This window comes from Zootermopsis nevadensis, unplaced genomic scaffold, assembly GCF_977971745.1.
Source record: "Zootermopsis nevadensis isolate Lab colony 2312 unplaced genomic scaffold, Znev_1.0 Znev_ptg000019l, whole genome shotgun sequence".
NCBI classification, from domain to species: Eukaryota; Metazoa; Arthropoda; class Insecta; order Blattodea; family Termopsidae; genus Zootermopsis; species Zootermopsis nevadensis.
Window position 1 is genome coordinate 3,393,326 of NW_028259151.1, and position 19,450 is coordinate 3,412,775.

Genomic DNA, 19,450 nt, shown 5'->3' on the forward strand with positions numbered 1-19,450 from the left:
AAGACATTGCCCTTTTCTAATTATAATGTGCAAATATGCAATTTCTTATACAAATCTACGGCACACAGCCTTAATGGGAGCACAATGCTATAGGGTACAAATGACTTAATAGGTAAATAACAAGCACTGTTGAAAAAATTAATTCATATTAACTTGAGATATAACTTGCAAACAACTGTGCTCTTCCCACAAGAGGTGGCAAACAGGTGCCACACTGCTAGTACTAAAAAGTCCTCTTGGTGTATTTTGAAGTTGGGAACATCTTTCTGGTTTTTATAGTATACTGCAGAACCATCGGAGAAATATATATTTTCTTCGTAAAAAATTACAGCAGCAGCAACAAACCGAAGGCCCCTGACTTGCGCAAAAATTTACACAACAATGATGATTACAATATTAACCTTTGTTTACGATTATTCTACAATTTATATAAGCTCTATGGTTTGTATCTCACAACTATGCAACAGTCGAGAACAGCTCTGACTAAATTCGGTCTTCCTGTTTAGGTCGGACCAGTGAAGGTAAAATTAAACTATATTCTGCATTTCTATATTTACTATATATATATGGTTTGTCTTACGACAATGTCAGTGGCTCAGATCATGCAGTACTTAATGGTAGAATTATTTAATGAATAGGAAAAGATATGAAAGCGGTCATGGCCAAATTTTTGATGCTACACCACATATTTGCCTGGAGGGGCTGAAGAAAAACACAAAAACCTAAATCAGGATAACCGGTTTCCGGGCAGAGATTCGAAGCCGGGACCTTTCAAACATGAAGCAAGAATATTAACCACTGGGCATTATCTTCAGTCTCTGCACATACCTTTCACTGAAACATTCCCATTAATCATCTACTTACGGGAAACTGCACAGTGGAACTGGAATTTGGAGTCCGTGAAACGGGTGAACCAGAATACATGCTACTCACATTTTCCGCTAACCTTGATATTTTACAAAACTGAGCCACTAATCACAATAAAGAATCACAGGATCCATTTACTTCCATTAACATATTCCACATGCACTTCGGTGTAAAAATTTCCGTTTTGAAAACCACACGGAGAGAAATATTTTTCACACAGAAATACACTTCCAAAAGTTCCAATTAGAAAATAGTTTTGCTACCTACGGACATCTAATACCAACCAAATCACTTCACATTTTTTTTTAAAACAAAAGAGTCATTACAGATTATGCACCACAGATAACTCATTGAAGATTCTTGCTATCACTTAACACAAAGAAACATAACTGTTCGCACGTATAGTCACAGATTATACTTGTCGCAAGATATCTCCGAGCTTCGTTGGCCATTACAAATACACAGGTAAGGGGTCAGATAGCCTTGATAAGGGGAGGGAGGTAAAATGGTAGCACATATGGCATTCCCCCCCTCCCCGACTACTTTTTACCCCTGATATAGCTGAGGCCCACAATTAGTTTGTGATCAGTACACCAATCAGCGAAACATACATAACCATTAAAACTTATGCATTTGTCACGATTTTGACCCTGCAACAACAAATAGCAGAGTTAAAGACGGTATATTTGTTTCCATTTGCCAAATTTCTGTACATCTATAAGAATGAATATATTTGTGTTATTCGTGGTCGAACACTAACAATTATGAGTGAACTATTAATTTCTGAAGAACTGCTTGATGGAATTCAAGTGAGTTCAGTTTATTAGAATTCCATATATTCTTCATAGTACAAGCCAAGGATGTGGAGAAACAATCTGCACTCTCCCTGACCTTCCAACCTCCCCACAAAACCTATGTAATTATAAAGATTTGATCCGCATACCAACAACATAATTTGGGTCTGAAAAATGTTCTGAAACTAATATGTAGATGTCATTAATGGAAAAAATTACATAATGAGGATCTTTAAATCAAGGATGACACCAACGAGCTTGTGGAGCATTAAAATTCTGGAACAGTTAACATAATTTTAACTCAGACCTTTGAAAATGGTCACAGAGAAGTGTGGGGTCATGACATTTGTGTGGGCCCAGGTGCCTGGGTTTTATAATGCAGGGAGGGAATGTAGATATAGATGAAGCACCTGAGGATGAACTGACAGCCAAAACATTAATGAGCAACATTTAAAATATATAACAGTTTAACAATGAACTGATTTAATTCATATGATACTATGGAACACAAACCTATCTTTAAGCAAAGTTCTACTGTATTCATAGTGTACTGCCTCCTCTATACACTAGAATAAAACAAAATACAATAAAATAACACAGTATGTGCATTTCTTACCAGTTCTGGCCTTTCTTAACACTGATGCAGATGTGTTTGGTACCTGTGTAAATGGAAAGTGAAGGTTTTGTCTTTAATAAGGAAATATAAATGTGCACATTATAAAAAATAAATGTTAAAAATTAATAAAAGCACTTATAAAAATTTTACATTGCTTCAAATAATAAATTAGAAGGAATTAATAATAATAATAAGGAAAAATCCTCTGCCTCCGTCAGGGATCGAACCCTGGTCATCCAGTCCATAACCAATCACCAAACTAACTAAGCTACCCCAGCTCACATATTATTCAACTACATGTTTAAAAATTTCCCTGTAGAATGTATACCAGAAGCAAATGGAAATTGACCCCAAATAATGTAGGTTGCGACATTTGAAAGAGAGTGTATAATGTTTGTCTGTAAAGCACACACAATCCATTAACCTTAATTAATGACCAAAAGGTAATCAGCAGCATTATCACTGTATTATCTATGCTACAGTAGTGATGATAGAAGGGCAAGGAGAGCAGTTACATCTCTTATTTCCCCATGATTTGTTGTTCACTGGCATTCTGATTTAAAGTTTGTGTGTTTAAATTTGACTGTAGACAAACAATTTTATATTAAAAACAACATATTTTAGAAGCTATTTTATTTAATACAGTTAGTTACTTACTATGTTAACCCTTAAAATGGCTGTTTTAAGACCTGGCATCTTTAACAAATCATCCAGAATCCCTAAGCTTCAACCAAGTATCTCAGTTGCCTTGCCATGTACTCAAATAGAAACTGAACATTTTACTTGATGAAGCAGCTTCATTGTTAATCAACTGTATATGTACTACATTGTGGGTTTCATTTGTTACTTCTGACTTGCTGAGATGGACATCAGCATGGTTAATAATCTAACAGAGACTCAGAGAGAGTTTTGTATACTTTTATGGTCACCCTGTGAACTTATTTGTTTATGTTTCAAAGTGAAACAGTAAATTATATGCCTTACAAGGGGACCCATTCAATTGAAACCCTCCAATTCAGCTCACATTCTGCTGTATGGCTGTCCTGTGAATGGCTAAAATATTGGGTGTTGACACACCACTGTTTCTATTTAAGACAAAATTTTATTCACCATTTTCTTCACTGTGTGTAAATTCTTTAGTGTTACGTTTCCAAACTAGTGATCAGGAATTGTGATCTTGTGAAATGACCACTGCTGTCACTCTACCTTACACTTCTAGATTGTTTCCTCTGGGACCACTTTAAGTCTATCGTTTACACGGATCGACAAAGGAATGTTAGGGAAATGCAGAACAAGATATGGTCTGAGTATGATAAAATCACTGTGCATATACTGCGGTGGGTGCAAGTAGCTGTTATGTTCTGTGTCAATAAGTACCTAGAAGTTGGTGGCCAACAATTTGAACATTTGCTTAAAGATGATTCAACAGTAAACCCTGTGGGACACAACTTTTTTCCCACAATGTATAGTAATGGTTTCCAGGAATTTCAAACAAACATGTCAGAATTACTCACCCACTACTGATACAAGTTTTTGAACCAAGTTAAAATATATTCAAACTCAAAGACAAATTTCTCCTTCTGGAAAATTAATTTCACAGTCCCCATTAAAAAAGTTTCCATTGAATCACAAGAGTGGGTTGTTGTCCCATATGTAAATTTTTCATAAAAACATTGTCCTTACTAATGAATGAACTGAATTTCTGAATTTAATACCTTTGATTAAAAAAATATGTAGACTTTGCCTGTGTACATAATCCACATCTACCTGATCATAATTAAACACTTAAAAGTGGAATTTATATTTTAAAACCTTTATAAAATGCAATTTATAGATTTTTAAATGAACCTGCTATATATCAAAAATATCCTGTTCTACAAGTAATAGTATGAATTATAAATATCTAAAAAGAACTGTTTTAAAGGCTCTGGTGATATTGTTAAAAGTCCATAACCACTTAAAATATGCATCATTCACAGCCATATTGTGACATGCAAATATCACGGGGACCATTGCATTTACTGAAAGTCACAACAAAACTGTGAAGAACAATCAATATTCTGTCAGTTCATTGTAAATACATTTTCACTGAACATTAATTGCAATGAGTCATGCCTCTGAAACCATGTTTACTTTAAGTTGCCACTGCTTATGGAAAAAGGTTCTGTAACATTGGTGGATGCAGCTGAACCCTTCCTGTCATCATCATCATCATCATCATCATCTTCATTTAATGTTGTCCCTTTCTTTTTATTCCATCTTGCTGAGCACTTGAGGTATATATACATCAAAAGGAGAGGTACTGGAGTCATAATTGCCACAGTTACTGGAACAACTGCAAACATGAAACAGCTTTACTGCAGCCAAATTGCTGTATTTCTGTATGTCCTTCCTATACTTCCACTAGAAGAAATAGTTCACTGAAAAGCTAATACAAATTCTCAGTACATCTGCTGTAAAGAGTTGCTACAGACAAGAAAAATTTATAAGTGGTTCTCATAAAAATGTCTACAAGCTCCAAACTACAGCCATTTTCAAGAAAAAATCAAATGATCCATAAAGCTATGTCCAGTTCTACAGTTCTGTCAGTTCAGTAGTTAGCAACAATGGATATTCACTTAACCTCAACAAATGTACCCAAAGTACTTTTTGTGCAACACAAAAACTAATATGAAGGTATTTATTCCTGACAGCTTGAAATCTGAATCATTTTTACTTCAATTTGATCTCAGGTTACTATTACATATTACACTTATATCACTACAGCACATAACAGTAAAAGTATAAACAAACAGCTAACCTGTTGTAAGATCTGCCTCAGGTTGTTCAAGAGAGAATCGAAGCAAAAAAATTACAATTCCGGTATTCTGGATCCCAGTTTCTATGGCTATAGCTAACGTATCATCTGGTGGCTGTTTGAACAGATGAGATAACAGCCAGCCAAAAAAATATCCAAGCCATGGTAAACTAAAACCAGCGACAAAAATCTAGAAAACAGGAACATGAATGTGAATATGTGAGTAATGATAAATGCTGAAGTAACAACTGTTCAATGTGAATCTTCAGCAATTCACAAATTTCTTCATCTGCATACATAGAAACACAAGTAAAATAACTATTTTTTCATAGGGTATTAATAAAGATTTTTTAACTACTACTGGTTTTCTTCTCCTTAAAATAAATTTGTTATACTACAAACTAACTCACATTTGTAGGATTTGAGGTTTTTACAGTGGTGGGTCTGAAGATTGTTGTCTTCTGGGTTGTTGCGCCGTGTAGTCTGGTACATGTGCTGGGCATCTACCAGACTACGAGGCGCAACAACCCAGAAGACAGCAATCTTCTAACTCAAATTTCTATCTACATTATCAAATATGGTGCAGAACAGGAAAGCAGATATCTAAAACAACAATTTATCACTAAATAAAGTTCAGAGATTCTAAAGCACCTGTAAATTCTGATTAAAATTTGCTAATGAGCTCTAACTGTGAATCATGATAATAGTGCAATTAGTAAAATAATTAACACAGGATGACTAGCATCCAAATATCAGCATGGTCACAGAAAATGTTCTTCCCTATTATGTCCAGAACAACAAGAAGGCACATCTCTCATTAACTGTAGCAGAAATAATTGTAAGATAATGCTGTGGCACATTATAATAGTAAATGTCTAATGAAATTCTACAATGCAGCATATAATTACAATTTATATGTATCTACCAAATGTTCTGCAACTTCTTAAAAACTCAGACTTCCATTTTCTTGCATTCTTATACCAGAAGTGGAGCTGGGTTAGCTCAGTCAGTATAGTGACTGGCTACAGGCTGGACTGGGGCAGAGGATTTTTCCTCTAGCGTCTGAGTCCAGACCAGCTCTGGGGCACAACCGGCTTCCTGTCTAATAGATACCAGGGTCCTTTCCCAGGGGTAAAGCACAGCTGGGGCGTGATACTGACAACTCACCACTCTCTACTGCTGAGGATATGAATGAGGAGGAGCTCCTCTGCCCCACAAGTACCTACATGGCATGTATGAGTACACCTTTTTATCCCTTTTTTCTTACACTAGAAAGTTACAGTTGATGTTACTTTTAAAATAATGGTAATTGCCTGAAGGTTTCACTAGTATTATATAAAAGTACATCTCACCTTCCACGTAAATAATTCAAACAAGTAGAGGTTTGTTACAATGGCAAATATGACAATGAAGAGAATCAGCAGTGCTGAGAATGGCTTCAAAATCCGAACCATGATTTTGGTGACGCGTGGAAGATACTTCTGTATGAGGAAACCTATGGCCAAAGGAATAACAAGAGCACTGGCAAACATAGCAATTCGAGAATACGGAATGCCCAACTTGCCCTGCTCGAAAATAACTTGGCCAAGTGTAAAGATCCATAATGGCATCATGGCTGCAAACATAAACATGTTACTTCCATTAGAACACAATGCTTATATCCTGATAATATATTTGAAAATTTAATATGAAGAACAATATATAGAGTGTGCTTGTACATTGACACTTGTATAACATGTACTTCATGCTGAGTCAAGCAGTTCCTGATGGGAGCATGGAAGTGACAGGTGTGTTTAACTTGTCAGTTGATGTACTATATTTGGCAATCGTGATGGAGTCAATAATGTATGTACAATAAATCATTTTTGAGAAATGTTACGCAAGAGCGTATATGGACACCAGGAATAATCTTTCAACTGTTGTTGAATTAAGTGGGCACATTTCTTCTGAAACTTTTAATTTCATACTATATAGCATGAGATACTCCCAAAATTTCTCTTTGTATATTTTCCTGTGACCCTCTTCTGCATGGGGGTTCATGCTGTAGATTCTGTCCTTAAAATTAAAATTATCCCATAAATAAAAGCCACATGGCTTAAGATGAGATACGAGATACGTGTTGGCCATGAGCTGTCAATTATTATTCTGTCATCAACAGTCCTTTGAAAGCTGTCAGAGAACTGTCTGTGGCGCGGATTTCATCAGAACAAAAAGTAAAATAAGATTGAACTTGATTGCCATAAACTGATTGTAAAAACCAGTTGCTAGCCATGTCATATGGTTGCAAAGCATGAACTACAATAGTCTTTTAGGCCAAAGTCTGAGTAGCTTTGTCATTTTGGCTGCTGATGACTTAAAGATCCTGGTGAAATTGGTAGGAAGCTTTGACATCTCATAAAGCTAAACCAGAGGTTTTCAACTTGTGGCCTGCCAACATGTTTTGTGCAACTTGAGTACATTTAAAAATACTGTGTCACTCTGTATGATGAAAAACAGTTAACCTTCCTCATATTAGAAAATATGCTTTATTAACGGTCATTCTTTGGCAGCACAAAATTACTTCTAACAACTTTCAGCTCAAAATGAATGTCAAATCAAAAACTAGGATGTCTTAGTGATGGACACTTAGGGGGATATGTGCAAATCATAACAAAAGACATTAAAAGTGTAACTATAAAATTATTTAAGCAAAATCATTGCCCAGCAACCCTGAGGATGAGAAAAGAGATGGTTATCAAAACATTGGCAAATTTGGTTTGTTCACTGTTCAGCCACCTGACGTGGCTTGTAGCCCGGGAGTATTTCATCTGCTTGTGTACTGCTGTTTTACATATCACTTAAATAAAGTGAAAACATTTTTTAATTACATTCATCTTTGTGTAAGCAGCCCTTAGTACGCACTAAGTTTAACAAGCCTGTTGTACACCATAATACATTGGTCATTCTACCAAGACTTCGTATCTTAAATTAGGTAGCGACTTTCCTCCACACAAAGTGTATGACTGCAAATTCCAAATTGTGCATTGTATAACATAAAGGCAAATACAAAATGATAATGAAATTTGGTTTGACACATATGAAAGGTATGGGAAATCCCACAGAATGACAACTGTGAATTGGATGATGAGACCGATGTATCGATTTCTTAACATCAATAATATCATATGTACATACGGATGCACACATATACACATGTATACATATACTTACCAAAGGCAGCAAAGGTGCTAATTGTCGTCATAGTAATGCTGAGACTTAGGTTGCCTCCCAGAACATAAGTCCATATATTGGATGCACCACCTGCAGGACTGACTCCAGTGAAAAACATACCCAGTTGCATAGGAACCGAATCATAAAATAACCATTTTCCCAAACCAAAACTGATCTGAAAAAAAGAAGAAAATACATGTAGTCTGTTCAACAAGGAATAAACTACTTATTAATAACTCTGATTCACATGTTTTAGCTCTGAAAACTACTGCATGACTTTTGATTACATTTGATATTCAGGATCTATACTATACAAGTTGCCCAGATTTCATTTTCTTCCAGTGGTGAGTATGAAGATAATTGTCTTCTGGGATGTTGCACCTTGTAGTCTTGTAGGAGTTTACCCATGTCTCAGAGGTACTTTCTGCTTCCTTGATCATGGCAATGAGTTGCCTACATGCAAGAAATTCCTAAAATTCTGAAAGAGTCATCTTTATAATGTAAGTTGTCTGACAAATTTCATTTTGGTTTGCATCAGTCTGAAATAACTTCTTCCTTACAAAAGATCAATTCAGTCTACATTAGTTTCCTCAAAAATGGCTCCTTATACACAAATTAATGGATAAATCACTTCAAGATATGAAACTTCTGTTTCAAACATTTTCCAATATTTATTATTTCCAAAATGCAGAGTAAAATCATTTCTCACTTTTATGCTGACTGCTTTCTGTACAGCAAATGAAATATCCAAACAAAAAGAAAACTTAGAAAACCACAATTTATTTTTCTAAAAAAGTCTATAAGGACGGAGCATTTAGAATGTAGGATTTGAGGTTTTCACAGCAGTGAGTCTGAAGATTGCTGTCTTCTGGGATGTTGCGTCGTGTAGTCTGGTAGATTGGTGGAAGTCTACCAGAATACACAGCACAACATCCTAGAAGACAGCAATCTTAAGCATTTAGAATGTTTACAAACAGTATGATATCAAACCAAGAAACAGCATGACATAATTCACACCAGCAGAAATTTATGGTAATCCCTTTAGATAACTCCAGTTTCATTGAAAGTAGTCCAGTTTTGTCATGTTGTCTACCTTCTTTAATAAAGCAACATTTTTAACCATAAAACTGAAATAAAAAATATGGAAATATACAAGTAATTTAAACCAGTTTAGTAACATATCACACATCTTATGGTGAAATTTCATAAAGAAAAAGAAAACTTACCAATGGCATAATCAAGAACTGACTCACAAATCCTATAACGGGCCCTAATGGCCTGCGGACAGTTTTCTTGAATACCGACCAATCCAATGCACATCCAAAATTGATGTAGATGACGGACACAAGGACAGCAACACTGTATGTAAAAACCTGGTCAATCACTCTCTCACTGCGTACAACCCTCACACTTACTGGGTTGGAGTTTTTCAGAAGAATTTGACTACTATTATCCATGAGTTGCAGATGTACATTTGCATATCCCAAGAAGTTTCCTGTAACACTGAAGGCAGAACTCCACTTACCAGGATATGATATATTTTCTGTTTTCAGTATGTAAACCTTGTCTGTAGGATAGGGACTTGCTATGCTCCCATCACTTGTTTTAACATGTACGACACCAAAATCGATCTCTTGCTGCTGAAGTTCGGTAGAAAATTTTACTGTTGATACGCTGTCCATAGGTAGTAAGAGTTCCACAGGGTCAAAGGTGACACCCCACGAACTCGTCCTGTTGGTGACATACGACACGACGGAAGATGACACCACCCACAAAGGGCAGAGGAGAATGATGTAAATGAAGAATAAATGAAATGGCCACAAAGGACACATGGTAAATATGGATCAAGCAACTGCAAAACAAAATAAAAACATGAGTCAGGTACTGCTGCTATGGGTATGACATTCGTGTAAAATTAGGTTATAATACATAAACACTGGAAATACAGTACACCATACTTATACATGGAACCACTAAATTTGACTACATGATATTTCTGCAAATGCAAAGTTAAAACAAATGCAGCCCGCACAATGAAAACAACATATAACATACAGAATACATAATATGTGTGTTATATATAATGAGCACTTATCTCGTAAGAATAGCCATTAATGCCCCAAGGTAAACTTCACAAACAAGTTCAATAAATTGCATCAATTGGCTAATACAATGTACTTGACGAGCACTCAAGGAGTGTAATGTAAGTTCGACTTGCTTTGTGACATACGGAAAGCAGAATGAAACATGCAACATCATCGGGAAAAAGTATTTGTGGCACTGAAGAATGCAGTTAAACTGTTTGAAATGCAGGTATAAAATGACTAACTAACTAACTAGATGGCTTACCGAACCCGAAGGTTCATCACCGAATTAACCAAAGCCCTCCACCGGACCCTGTCCTGGGCCAACAAAATCCAGTCTCCTTCAACTCCTATCTCCCATAGATCCCGCCTGACATTGTCCTCCCATCTACGTCTAGGTCTCTCCAGTGGCCTCTTCCCCTCAGGCTCCACACGGTGCACACCTCTTGTCCCATCCATGCGCGCTACATGCCCCGCCCATCTCATTATTCTTGACTTAATCACCCTGACAATACTGGGGGAGGAGTACAGATTCTTAAGCTCATCATTATGCAGTTTTCTCCACGCCCCATCGTCTTCTCTCCTAGACCCAAATATCCTCCTCAACACCCTATTCTCAAACACCTGCAATCTGTGTTTCTCCCTCTGAGTGAGAGACCATGTTTCGCACCCATACAAAACAACAGGCAAAATTATTGTTTTGTATACTTTAATTTTCAGGTTCTTAGAAATCAGACGGGAAGACAAAATATTTTGAACTGAGAAGTAGCAAGCATTTCCAGAATTTAATCTCCTCCTAACTTCCTCATGAATATCATTTTGATTTGTTTTTGTTGTTCCCAGATATTTGAACTTTGTAACCCTTTCAAAGGACTTATTACCTACCCTAAGATAATTTTGCACGCCTGTCTTCTGATGACGAGATACTAACATGTACTTAGTTTTTTCTGAATTTACTTCTAGCCCCACCTGTCTACTAGCCTCTAGTAAAACTTCTGCATTCCTCTTTGTTGTATTCATATCGTCCCCCAATAAATTAACATCATCAGCATATGCCAATAGCCGATGTGTCCCATCCAATTGCAAACCCTCCTGCCTATCTTGGACTTTCCTGATAGCATATTCTAGCGCAAAGTTAAAGAGCAAGGGAGACAAAGCATCTCCTTGTTTTAGACCGTTCTTGATGAAGAATGTCTCAGATACATATTTACCTACTTGAATGTTGCTACATGTTTAATTTAAGCACATTTTTATTAGACTCACTAGCTTCTTTGGTATACCAAATTCAATAAGAATATTGTATAACACTTCTCTCTTCACAGAGTCATAGGCTTTTTTGAAATCTATAAATAATTGATGTACGGTCCCAGCGAACTCCCATTTTTTCTCTAGTATCTGACGAATGCAAAAGATCTGATCAATCGTTGATCTGTTTCGTCTGAACCCACACTGATGATCCCCAATAATTTCATTTGCATATGGGGTTAATCTTGCCAAAAGAATGTTTGATAGAATTTTGTATGAGGTGGATAGCAGCGATATTCCTCGGTAATTACCACACTCAGCCTTGTCCCCCTTCTTATGAATAGGAATAATTATGGATTCCTTCCATTGTTGTGGCATCTCTTCCTTATCCCAAATTAACTGAATAAGCTTATGGATCCTCATATGTAACCCTTTGCCACTTGCTTTAATTAATTCTGCTGGAATATGATCAATTCCTGGAGATTTATAACTTTTCAACTTCCCAATGGCTAGTTCAACTTCATCTAAACTAGGTTCTGGCACCAAAAGTTCAGCTGTATGTATTTTAATCTGTCTAATATCACCAGTATCATGAACATTTAAGAGCTCGCTAAAGAAATTTTTCCACCTATTCACAATTTTTATTGAATCTGCAAGCAAATTGCCACTATCATCCTTTATCAAATTGGTCTGGGGTTGATATCCTTTCTTAAAGTTATTAATGCCTCTGTAAAGGTCTCTGATATTTTTTTCCTTATTATTTGTCTCAAGTTCAGCAATTTTGCCCTTCAGGTATTCCCTTTTCTTAGTCCTAAAGGTTCTACTAGCCTCACGTCTCACGTTACATAGATTATCCGCATTTGTTTTGTTTGGGTCCTGCATCCATTGAAATTTTGTTTGCTTCCTTCGGTCTATTAATTTGGAACATTCTTCATCAAACCACGGTTTATTTTGCTTTCTCCTGTAGTATCCTAGTTTCTCTTTGGCTGAAATTTTGATGCAGTTTCTGACATTTTCCCACTCCCTGTTGATGTCCACACTTTCATTATCTTCATCCGTCTCTAAAATTTGAAACCAATTCGAAATTTCAACTTGATATTGTTCCTTTGCCTCTCCCTCACTTAATTTTTTTCAAATCAAATCTTTCTGTGTCAAAATTTTGTTTAGTTCGTCTACTTACTGAAAGCCACTCCCTCACTTTTGCTACCACCAGATAATGATCAGCATCACAATCTGCTCCTCTGAATGGCGTCACATCAATTACATTTGTCTGCCTTCTCTTATCTACTAAAACATGATCTATTTGATTGTGTGTGTTACCATCTCGAGAAGTCCGAGAGTATTTATGAATATCACGGTGTATAAATTTTGTACTTTTCACAATTAAATCTTTTGACGTAGCGAAGGTTACTGCTCTAACACCGTTAAGGTACCATTTGGCTACACGCGACAGAGACAAGCGACCGAGGCAGGCGACAGAGTTACGAGACCGAGACTGGTCGCTTCCTGTCTGCTCTCTGTACAATCGTATGAAGTACAATTACGAGCGCGAGACAAAGACAGGCGACAGAGACAAAGCACAGGAGACCGCTCTCGGACCAGTAGTGTCTCGCGACGGGCTCAGGCAGCACGTGTGTTGTTGAGTAAAATAATGGCAGAAATTAAATTTACTGGTGACCAAGATGAGCAATTGGTAGAATTAGTAGCAGTAAACCGACCACTGTTCGATCCTGAGGTCGAGTCATACAAGGATGGGAATATTCGTGATAACGTCTGGAAGGCTATAACTGGGAAGTTAAACAAAAGTGGTTAGTTGTTTACGTTTTTATAATGCATGTATCATTCATAATACAATATAACTTCTTCTTGACTTAAACACATCATGCAATGAATGGATTATTACCAGGCCTATTGGTTAGTTAGTTTCTTCTGTTTATGCGATCTACTTGCCAAGAAACTGCATCAGCGTCTGACATGAAATATTTTCTCAACTCTTCTCTTATCTCGAATCCTGCTCTATTTGCATAGCCTCCTGCTCGAGATGAAGAGTGCATGTTTGGTGTTAGCGTTGTTTCCACGTCATTACTGAAGTGATAGAAAGTTTTTCCCAGATTTTTCTAGGAATCCATCGCGTAACAGGTTATTTAAAGAACAGGTGACTAATATCAAATCATCACATGTCTCCGGCAAAATGTTTATATGTGTATAAAACACTCTAAATATTTGGCAAAGCAACCCAAATGGATTTTCTGATACCCTTCTGGCACGACAAAGGCGATAATTGAATGTCTGTTTAGTTACGTCATTCTTTGCAACTTTCTTTGTATAGGGCTTCATCAGATACGTGTCGAGACCAAATGCTTCGTCTCCAAGTAAAAAATGGTTCAGCTTTGTATTAGTTCCCGGAAGGCACTTAGGACCCGGAAAATTAAAGTTATTTCCAATAATTTTCTGTCCCATTGTAGATTTCTTTGCCATACGCACCGACGCCCACCGCAATAAACTTGTAATTAGCATCCACAATAGAAAAGAATGCTTTGTAGTTGAAAAAGATTGGAGGTGCTCTTAACCGAATATGTTTTCCATCCATAGCTCCAACGGTGTTCGGAAAATTCCATTTTATTCAAAATTCGTTTGAAATGCGTTGAAACTCTCCTTGCGTAGGTTCAGGCATGAGTTGAGGTACCAACGTGTTTCTTATACACCTAAGCGGCCCCTAGACGATCAATATTATTGCACAACCTTATTGCACAATAATATTGCGAGGTGCTCCAGACCGTACAATATTATTGTCCAATATTTTAGCTGCCGATTTTCAGTGTACATTTGATTTTTGTGCAGTCAATATGTTAAGTGACACAGAAGCCATCGCTGTGGCTGTGTGTCTGAAGAAGAAGGAGAAAGCGAAGATGGTTGAAGGAATGGTTCAAAAAAAGAGATGAGTACACTCATCAGAACTTATTAAATGACCTAAGAGTGAGTGAACCAGGCGACTTTCGGAACTTTCTGCGTCTAGATGGTGAATCTTTTGATGAACTGCTAAGAATGATTACCTCTCGAATTCAGAAAAGAAATACTACCTTGCGAGATGCTATCTCTCCAAGTCAGCGTTTATCTATTACACTACGGTACTGCGCAAATTAGTGCGCAAAGAATTCTTGTTTTTCAGATTCCGGATGTCTTTCTTTGTATTTTTCAACGAGTACGTCGTATTGTTCTTTTTTTTTTTGTTTCGGTTGCTGTACTCCTTACTCTTAACATTCCACAAAGCCGACAACGAGTGATAAACCTCTATAAATTCCAAAATGAACTTTCGTTCGTCATCTTTCACTTTAGACGACATCATGTTCACGCCACTACGTCTGGGACAGAACTGAACGATATTGCGCAATATTGCCTACAGATGATACAAACTTTTTCCACATTGAGCAATAAATATCAAACCATTTTTGATTGACACAATATATTGCACAACCTTTCAATTCGTAACATAGACGATCAATATTATTGTACAAAACTGAATATTGCACAATAATATTGACCGTGTAGGGGTCGCTTAAGAACCTCTTTCACGATTGTTAAAATATGACACGCTGATATACGGTACGCAAACGATAGTGAAGCTTAACTTTCGCCAGTTGCCATAAATCTGAAAAGAAAGAAAGGAAGGGAAAAAAACTTGTCAATCACTCAATAACTGACATCGTATACAAACAACACACACATACATACTCTCACGCACACGCATGCACGTACAAGTAAATGGGCGTATTTTCTCATTTCAGATGGAGACTGTAAAAAACGGTGGAAGTATATACGGGATTCATACAATCGATTTAAACGCAAAAGAAAAATGTCAACCGGATCAGCTGCACCACCAAAAAATTCTAAGTGGGATTTTTTCAAGAGACTCCAATTCTTAGAACTGGATTCAACAGAAAGACCTACTGCATGTAATGTTGATTCAGATTCAGCAGTCCCGTCAACTTCAAATTCACCGGCAAACGCACAGTTTGAGACTCGAATGAAAACAGCGAAGGTTGTTCAAATGAAGCATCGCAGTCCTCTAAACTACCGCCTCCACGACGAAAAAGACGCAACAACAATCTTGATGATATTCTTGATTATCTCGTGAAACGGGACGAAAGCCGGCAAATTGCAATGCAACAGTTAAGTGCCAACACTGCTACAGAAATTGAAGACGATATTGCTTCATTTGGGAACCACGTAAAGGCTGTGTTAAGGAAACCACGTCCACGTTTGAAAATACAGGCTAAGAACGACATATATAACATTTTAAGTAAATATGAAGTGATTCAGATGGATATGCAAGAAGATTTTTTCGTAACATAGCTTTTTTTTAAAGGTGAAAGGTTGTTAGCCCCACGCCCAACCCCCAACCTGGAGGACCAGGGTATCACTCTTAGTCTAGCGCATCGCCTTAGACCTGTCCGGCTTGGGTGACCCTACCATGAGCCGAAGCTCAGGCCGGCTTAGCCCTAAGGGTCATTTGAGCACGCAAGCCTCCTCACCTGGCAGATTGCCTTCGACAAGGTGGTGATACCTTCGAGAAGGACTAGTAAGATAATTATATGTAAGAAGAATTATATGTAAATTTACATGAACTGAATATGAGAAAAGCAAAAATACATTTACAGACTTAGCTGAATAGTCTGTAACCTCTGCAAGCGAAGTACTCCAAATGTTACAAGGTTGAATCCAAGAAGGCGCAAAAGAGAGGAGTAAAGGTATTATGTCTTCGTCTGTTTTCTTATCACTTTCAAAATATTATGCTGCTATCTTTATAGCACATTCAGACGACATATTTTGGCAGCTTTAACTGGAGTATTGCGATTAAAGGGCTTTATAGGAAATTCGACCGTCTGAAGAAATGTTTCGCAACAAAGAATGCAAGCAGCTGCAAGGGCGGTTTCAAGTTATTTGAAACAGAAACGCCGTATTTCAATTTTATCAAAATCTGTCACAGAACATACGTCACATGATATTCAAACGGGTAAAACTAACTGAAGTTCAAAAGAACGAGCAGGTCTATTGTAGGTCAGATATGAAAGCCATTATCTGCGTGAGTGACGTCAAGTCAAGGTGAGGCGATATTTCCTCGATAACGCGCGAACGTTTATGGGGCGAGCCATCAGTATGAAAATGGAGCTCGAGGAAGAAATGTATCTGTCAGAGAACAGTTTGCTTAAGCTTTTAGTAGCTGGAAGGAAGGCACGACGATGTTGGGTGAATGATATATACCACGACAGATGTGAAAGTGAATTTCACACACTTTTTGATAAATTGAGCTTGCAACCAACCAAATTTCACGACTATTACAGGATGTCGTTGAATACACACCAATATATAATAAATGCTATTGAGGAAGAAGAGAGAGATAAAAAAAAGAGTAATTTCTGAAACTGTATTTCACCATCAGAACGATGCTGGATTCTTTGATATGTAATTGTGTCGGCTGCATTGATGGAAAACATATCCGTGTGAAATGTCCAGAAAAATCTGGCACGCAGTTTTATAACTACAAATAATTTTTTCCCATTATTTTGCAAGCTGTTTGTGACGAAAACTATAAATTTGTATGTGTTGATATAGGCGGGTACGAAAACAGAGTGAAGGAGAAACCTTCGCTGCATCAAGTTTTTACAAATCCCTCGTAAATGGATCGCTGAAGTTACCACAAAATGCAAATCTTCCTCAAACTGATGTGTCACTTCATGTTTTATTAGGTGATGACGCGTATCCTTTAAAGACTTATCTGATAAAACCATATTTAAAACGAGATTTATCAAGAGATGAACAGATTTATAATTACAGACTCTCCAGAGCACGGAGAACAGCAGAATATGCCTTCGGTACAATTGTAGCCAAATGGAGGTTACTCAATAAGTGTACTGAAACTGAACCAGATAAAGCTAATTTAATAGTAAAGTGCATATGCTTGTTGCATAATATTATTATTGAGAAGGAAAGTATTTATGATCCATCTATTACATCGTCGACACCACAAAATGCAAGCATAATAAATATAATCAATCACTATCACATAATAGGTCAGCACAACAGGCTTGTGACATCAGAGATGCATTTATAAACTATTTTAACAGTAGTGAAGGTAAAATTATCCAACAGTTCAACTTTCTCTAATTATTCGTGCCACACACAATCCACTACTTCAACAAACATAAACGTAGAATTTGTACTGGTGTAGCAAGGAAGAGTTTGTAATAAACTTAAACTGCAATATTTGCTCACTTGAAACTTTCATAACCTCACTAATTTTTTGCCATAACTTCCTTGAAACCTCTCCGTTGTGATAAGTTTTCATTTTTTGGTCATACAAAGCCTTCTCATTGAAAACAAGATGAATTAATTTTTCAGTATCCATCTCTTCGCGCGAATGGAAACAAATATGTTTGAACGACGAGCGATAACTTCGCTTGCAGTGTGACCTGTACTGAACAGCCTATTTTCCGAGTTCGAGCATTTCCTTTCAATTAGGTGTTAGGTTTATACGTCTCCATGTAACAAAATCCTTCATGACAATGAAACAGTCCCCCGCGTAGTCAAAAAATTGTACTTTTTTAATGGAACAGAATGCTCACTGTATTCACATCCTGTTCTCAATCACTCTCACGTCTTGAGTTGATGCAAAAGAACAAGTATCGAATCAGCACAAAACAACAGGTGAAAGTATATAGTTCTGTGTCATTAAATCCTTAGGGTTTTGGGCAGAAAATTCAGAGAAGCACGTTAGCGGGCATTTAAATAACTGAAATGGCCTTGATTTCTTTGTGAATATAATTCCGATTACCATCGTTCCCAAATAGGCCTCACTGGACTTGGCATGCAGAAATTAGGCCTAGATGAAACGTCTCTGCAGTTATTTTAGTCATGTCATTGTGTTTAATAATGGCATGCTCTCCTGACCTAGATTTTTTCAAGGTCTGGTATCTGATTTCTCTTGTCTCTTTTTAGTTACAGTTCATTCCCACACATAAATAACCAAGATAAAACATCTCAGCATTGCCGGAATTTTTGTTGGTCATGAAAGTACTTCACACGAACCTTTATGCGTTTATAAGACAAGAAGTCCTACCAATATACTTAAAAGACCACGTTCCAAATGGGGTTTGTTTTTCCTTCCCGTATTTTTCGGGTCCGTAGTTTTTCAACAAACTTAAAAATATGTAGTGCAATAACGCCACTGATGAATAGCTATAAACGTAAGCAGTAGGCCTAATTTGAATATATGTTCCAGAATTTGAACAGGTGGAATTGCTTCGGCGTTCTAACGCGCCGTCACCACTAAAAGGGTTAAAAGACATTTTAATATTTCGTATGTCTCCGCAGGGAACATGTTGCCCGCGAGCTACAAGTTGGGTGGGCCTGCACTAGTTCCATAGACCATATTAGATATTCCACAGGAAATTCTACTTCATGATGAATTTGACATTGAAATCAAGATGAATAGTCATTCAACACACTTCTAGCGGGGTTATTTACACGAGTGTGTGCGCTGGTTTCTATCAACATAAAATTATCGGTAGTACTGAATCACACATTGCTAAATCAATGTCATGATACTATTATTTTCTTACCTTTGCAACAAGAAATGATCCAAAGATGTAACACTGTTCTGTATTAAAACTTCGAAGGATGACTATTTACAGACTTCCACAGCTTTTTATCTGAAACGCACAGTTGTAGAAGCAGACGGACCACACTCATACCACTGCAGCGCTACGTGCAGTTTACACAGCACTCACTACCTGTTACTTTCGTTGAAACTGCGTCTGTTCTCGCTGGTCGGTTAGCA

At 37.1% G+C, this 19,450-nt stretch overlaps 1 protein-coding gene and 1 pseudogene across 2 annotated transcripts; one reads left to right on the forward strand and one right to left on the reverse strand.

The window, feature by feature from the left end:
• Window positions 1-292: 292 nt before the first annotated feature.
• Window positions 293-19,415, reverse strand: LOC110829361 (ileal sodium/bile acid cotransporter). Of its 2 annotated transcripts, XM_022063010.2 has the most exons (8): window positions 19,233-19,415; window positions 9,511-10,136; window positions 8,285-8,459; window positions 6,427-6,689; window positions 5,078-5,264; window positions 4,411-4,612; window positions 2,278-2,320; window positions 293-1,517 (listed from the first exon to the last, which is right to left on the reverse strand). In XM_022063010.2, the coding sequence occupies exons 2-7, from the start codon at window positions 10,114-10,116 to the stop codon at window positions 2,293-2,295; spliced, it is 1,461 nt and encodes a 486-aa protein (XP_021918702.1). In that variant the 5' UTR covers window positions 10,117-10,136; window positions 19,233-19,415; the 3' UTR covers window positions 293-1,517; window positions 2,278-2,292. The 2 variants fall into 2 exon arrangements, with proteins under 2 accessions (XP_021918702.1, XP_021918701.1); XM_022063009.2 differs by having other exon boundaries at window positions 293-2,320.
• Window positions 13,046-17,877, forward strand: LOC147873360 (uncharacterized; annotated as a pseudogene).
• Window positions 19,416-19,450: the final 35 nt, after the last annotated feature.

Coding starts and splice junctions, on each gene's coding strand:
- LOC110829361 (XM_022063010.2), bottom strand. CDS start 10,116: ATGTGTCCTTTGTGGCCATTTCATTTATTCTTCATTTACATCATTCTC. Junction 6,690..8,284: donor TAGCACCTTTGCTGCCTTTG/GTAAGTATATGT, acceptor TTATGTTTGCAG/CCATGATGCCATTATGGATC. Junction 4,613..5,077: donor TGAGGCAGATCTTACAACAG/GTTAGCTGTTTG, acceptor TCATGTTTGCAG/TTGTTCCAGTAACTGTGGCA.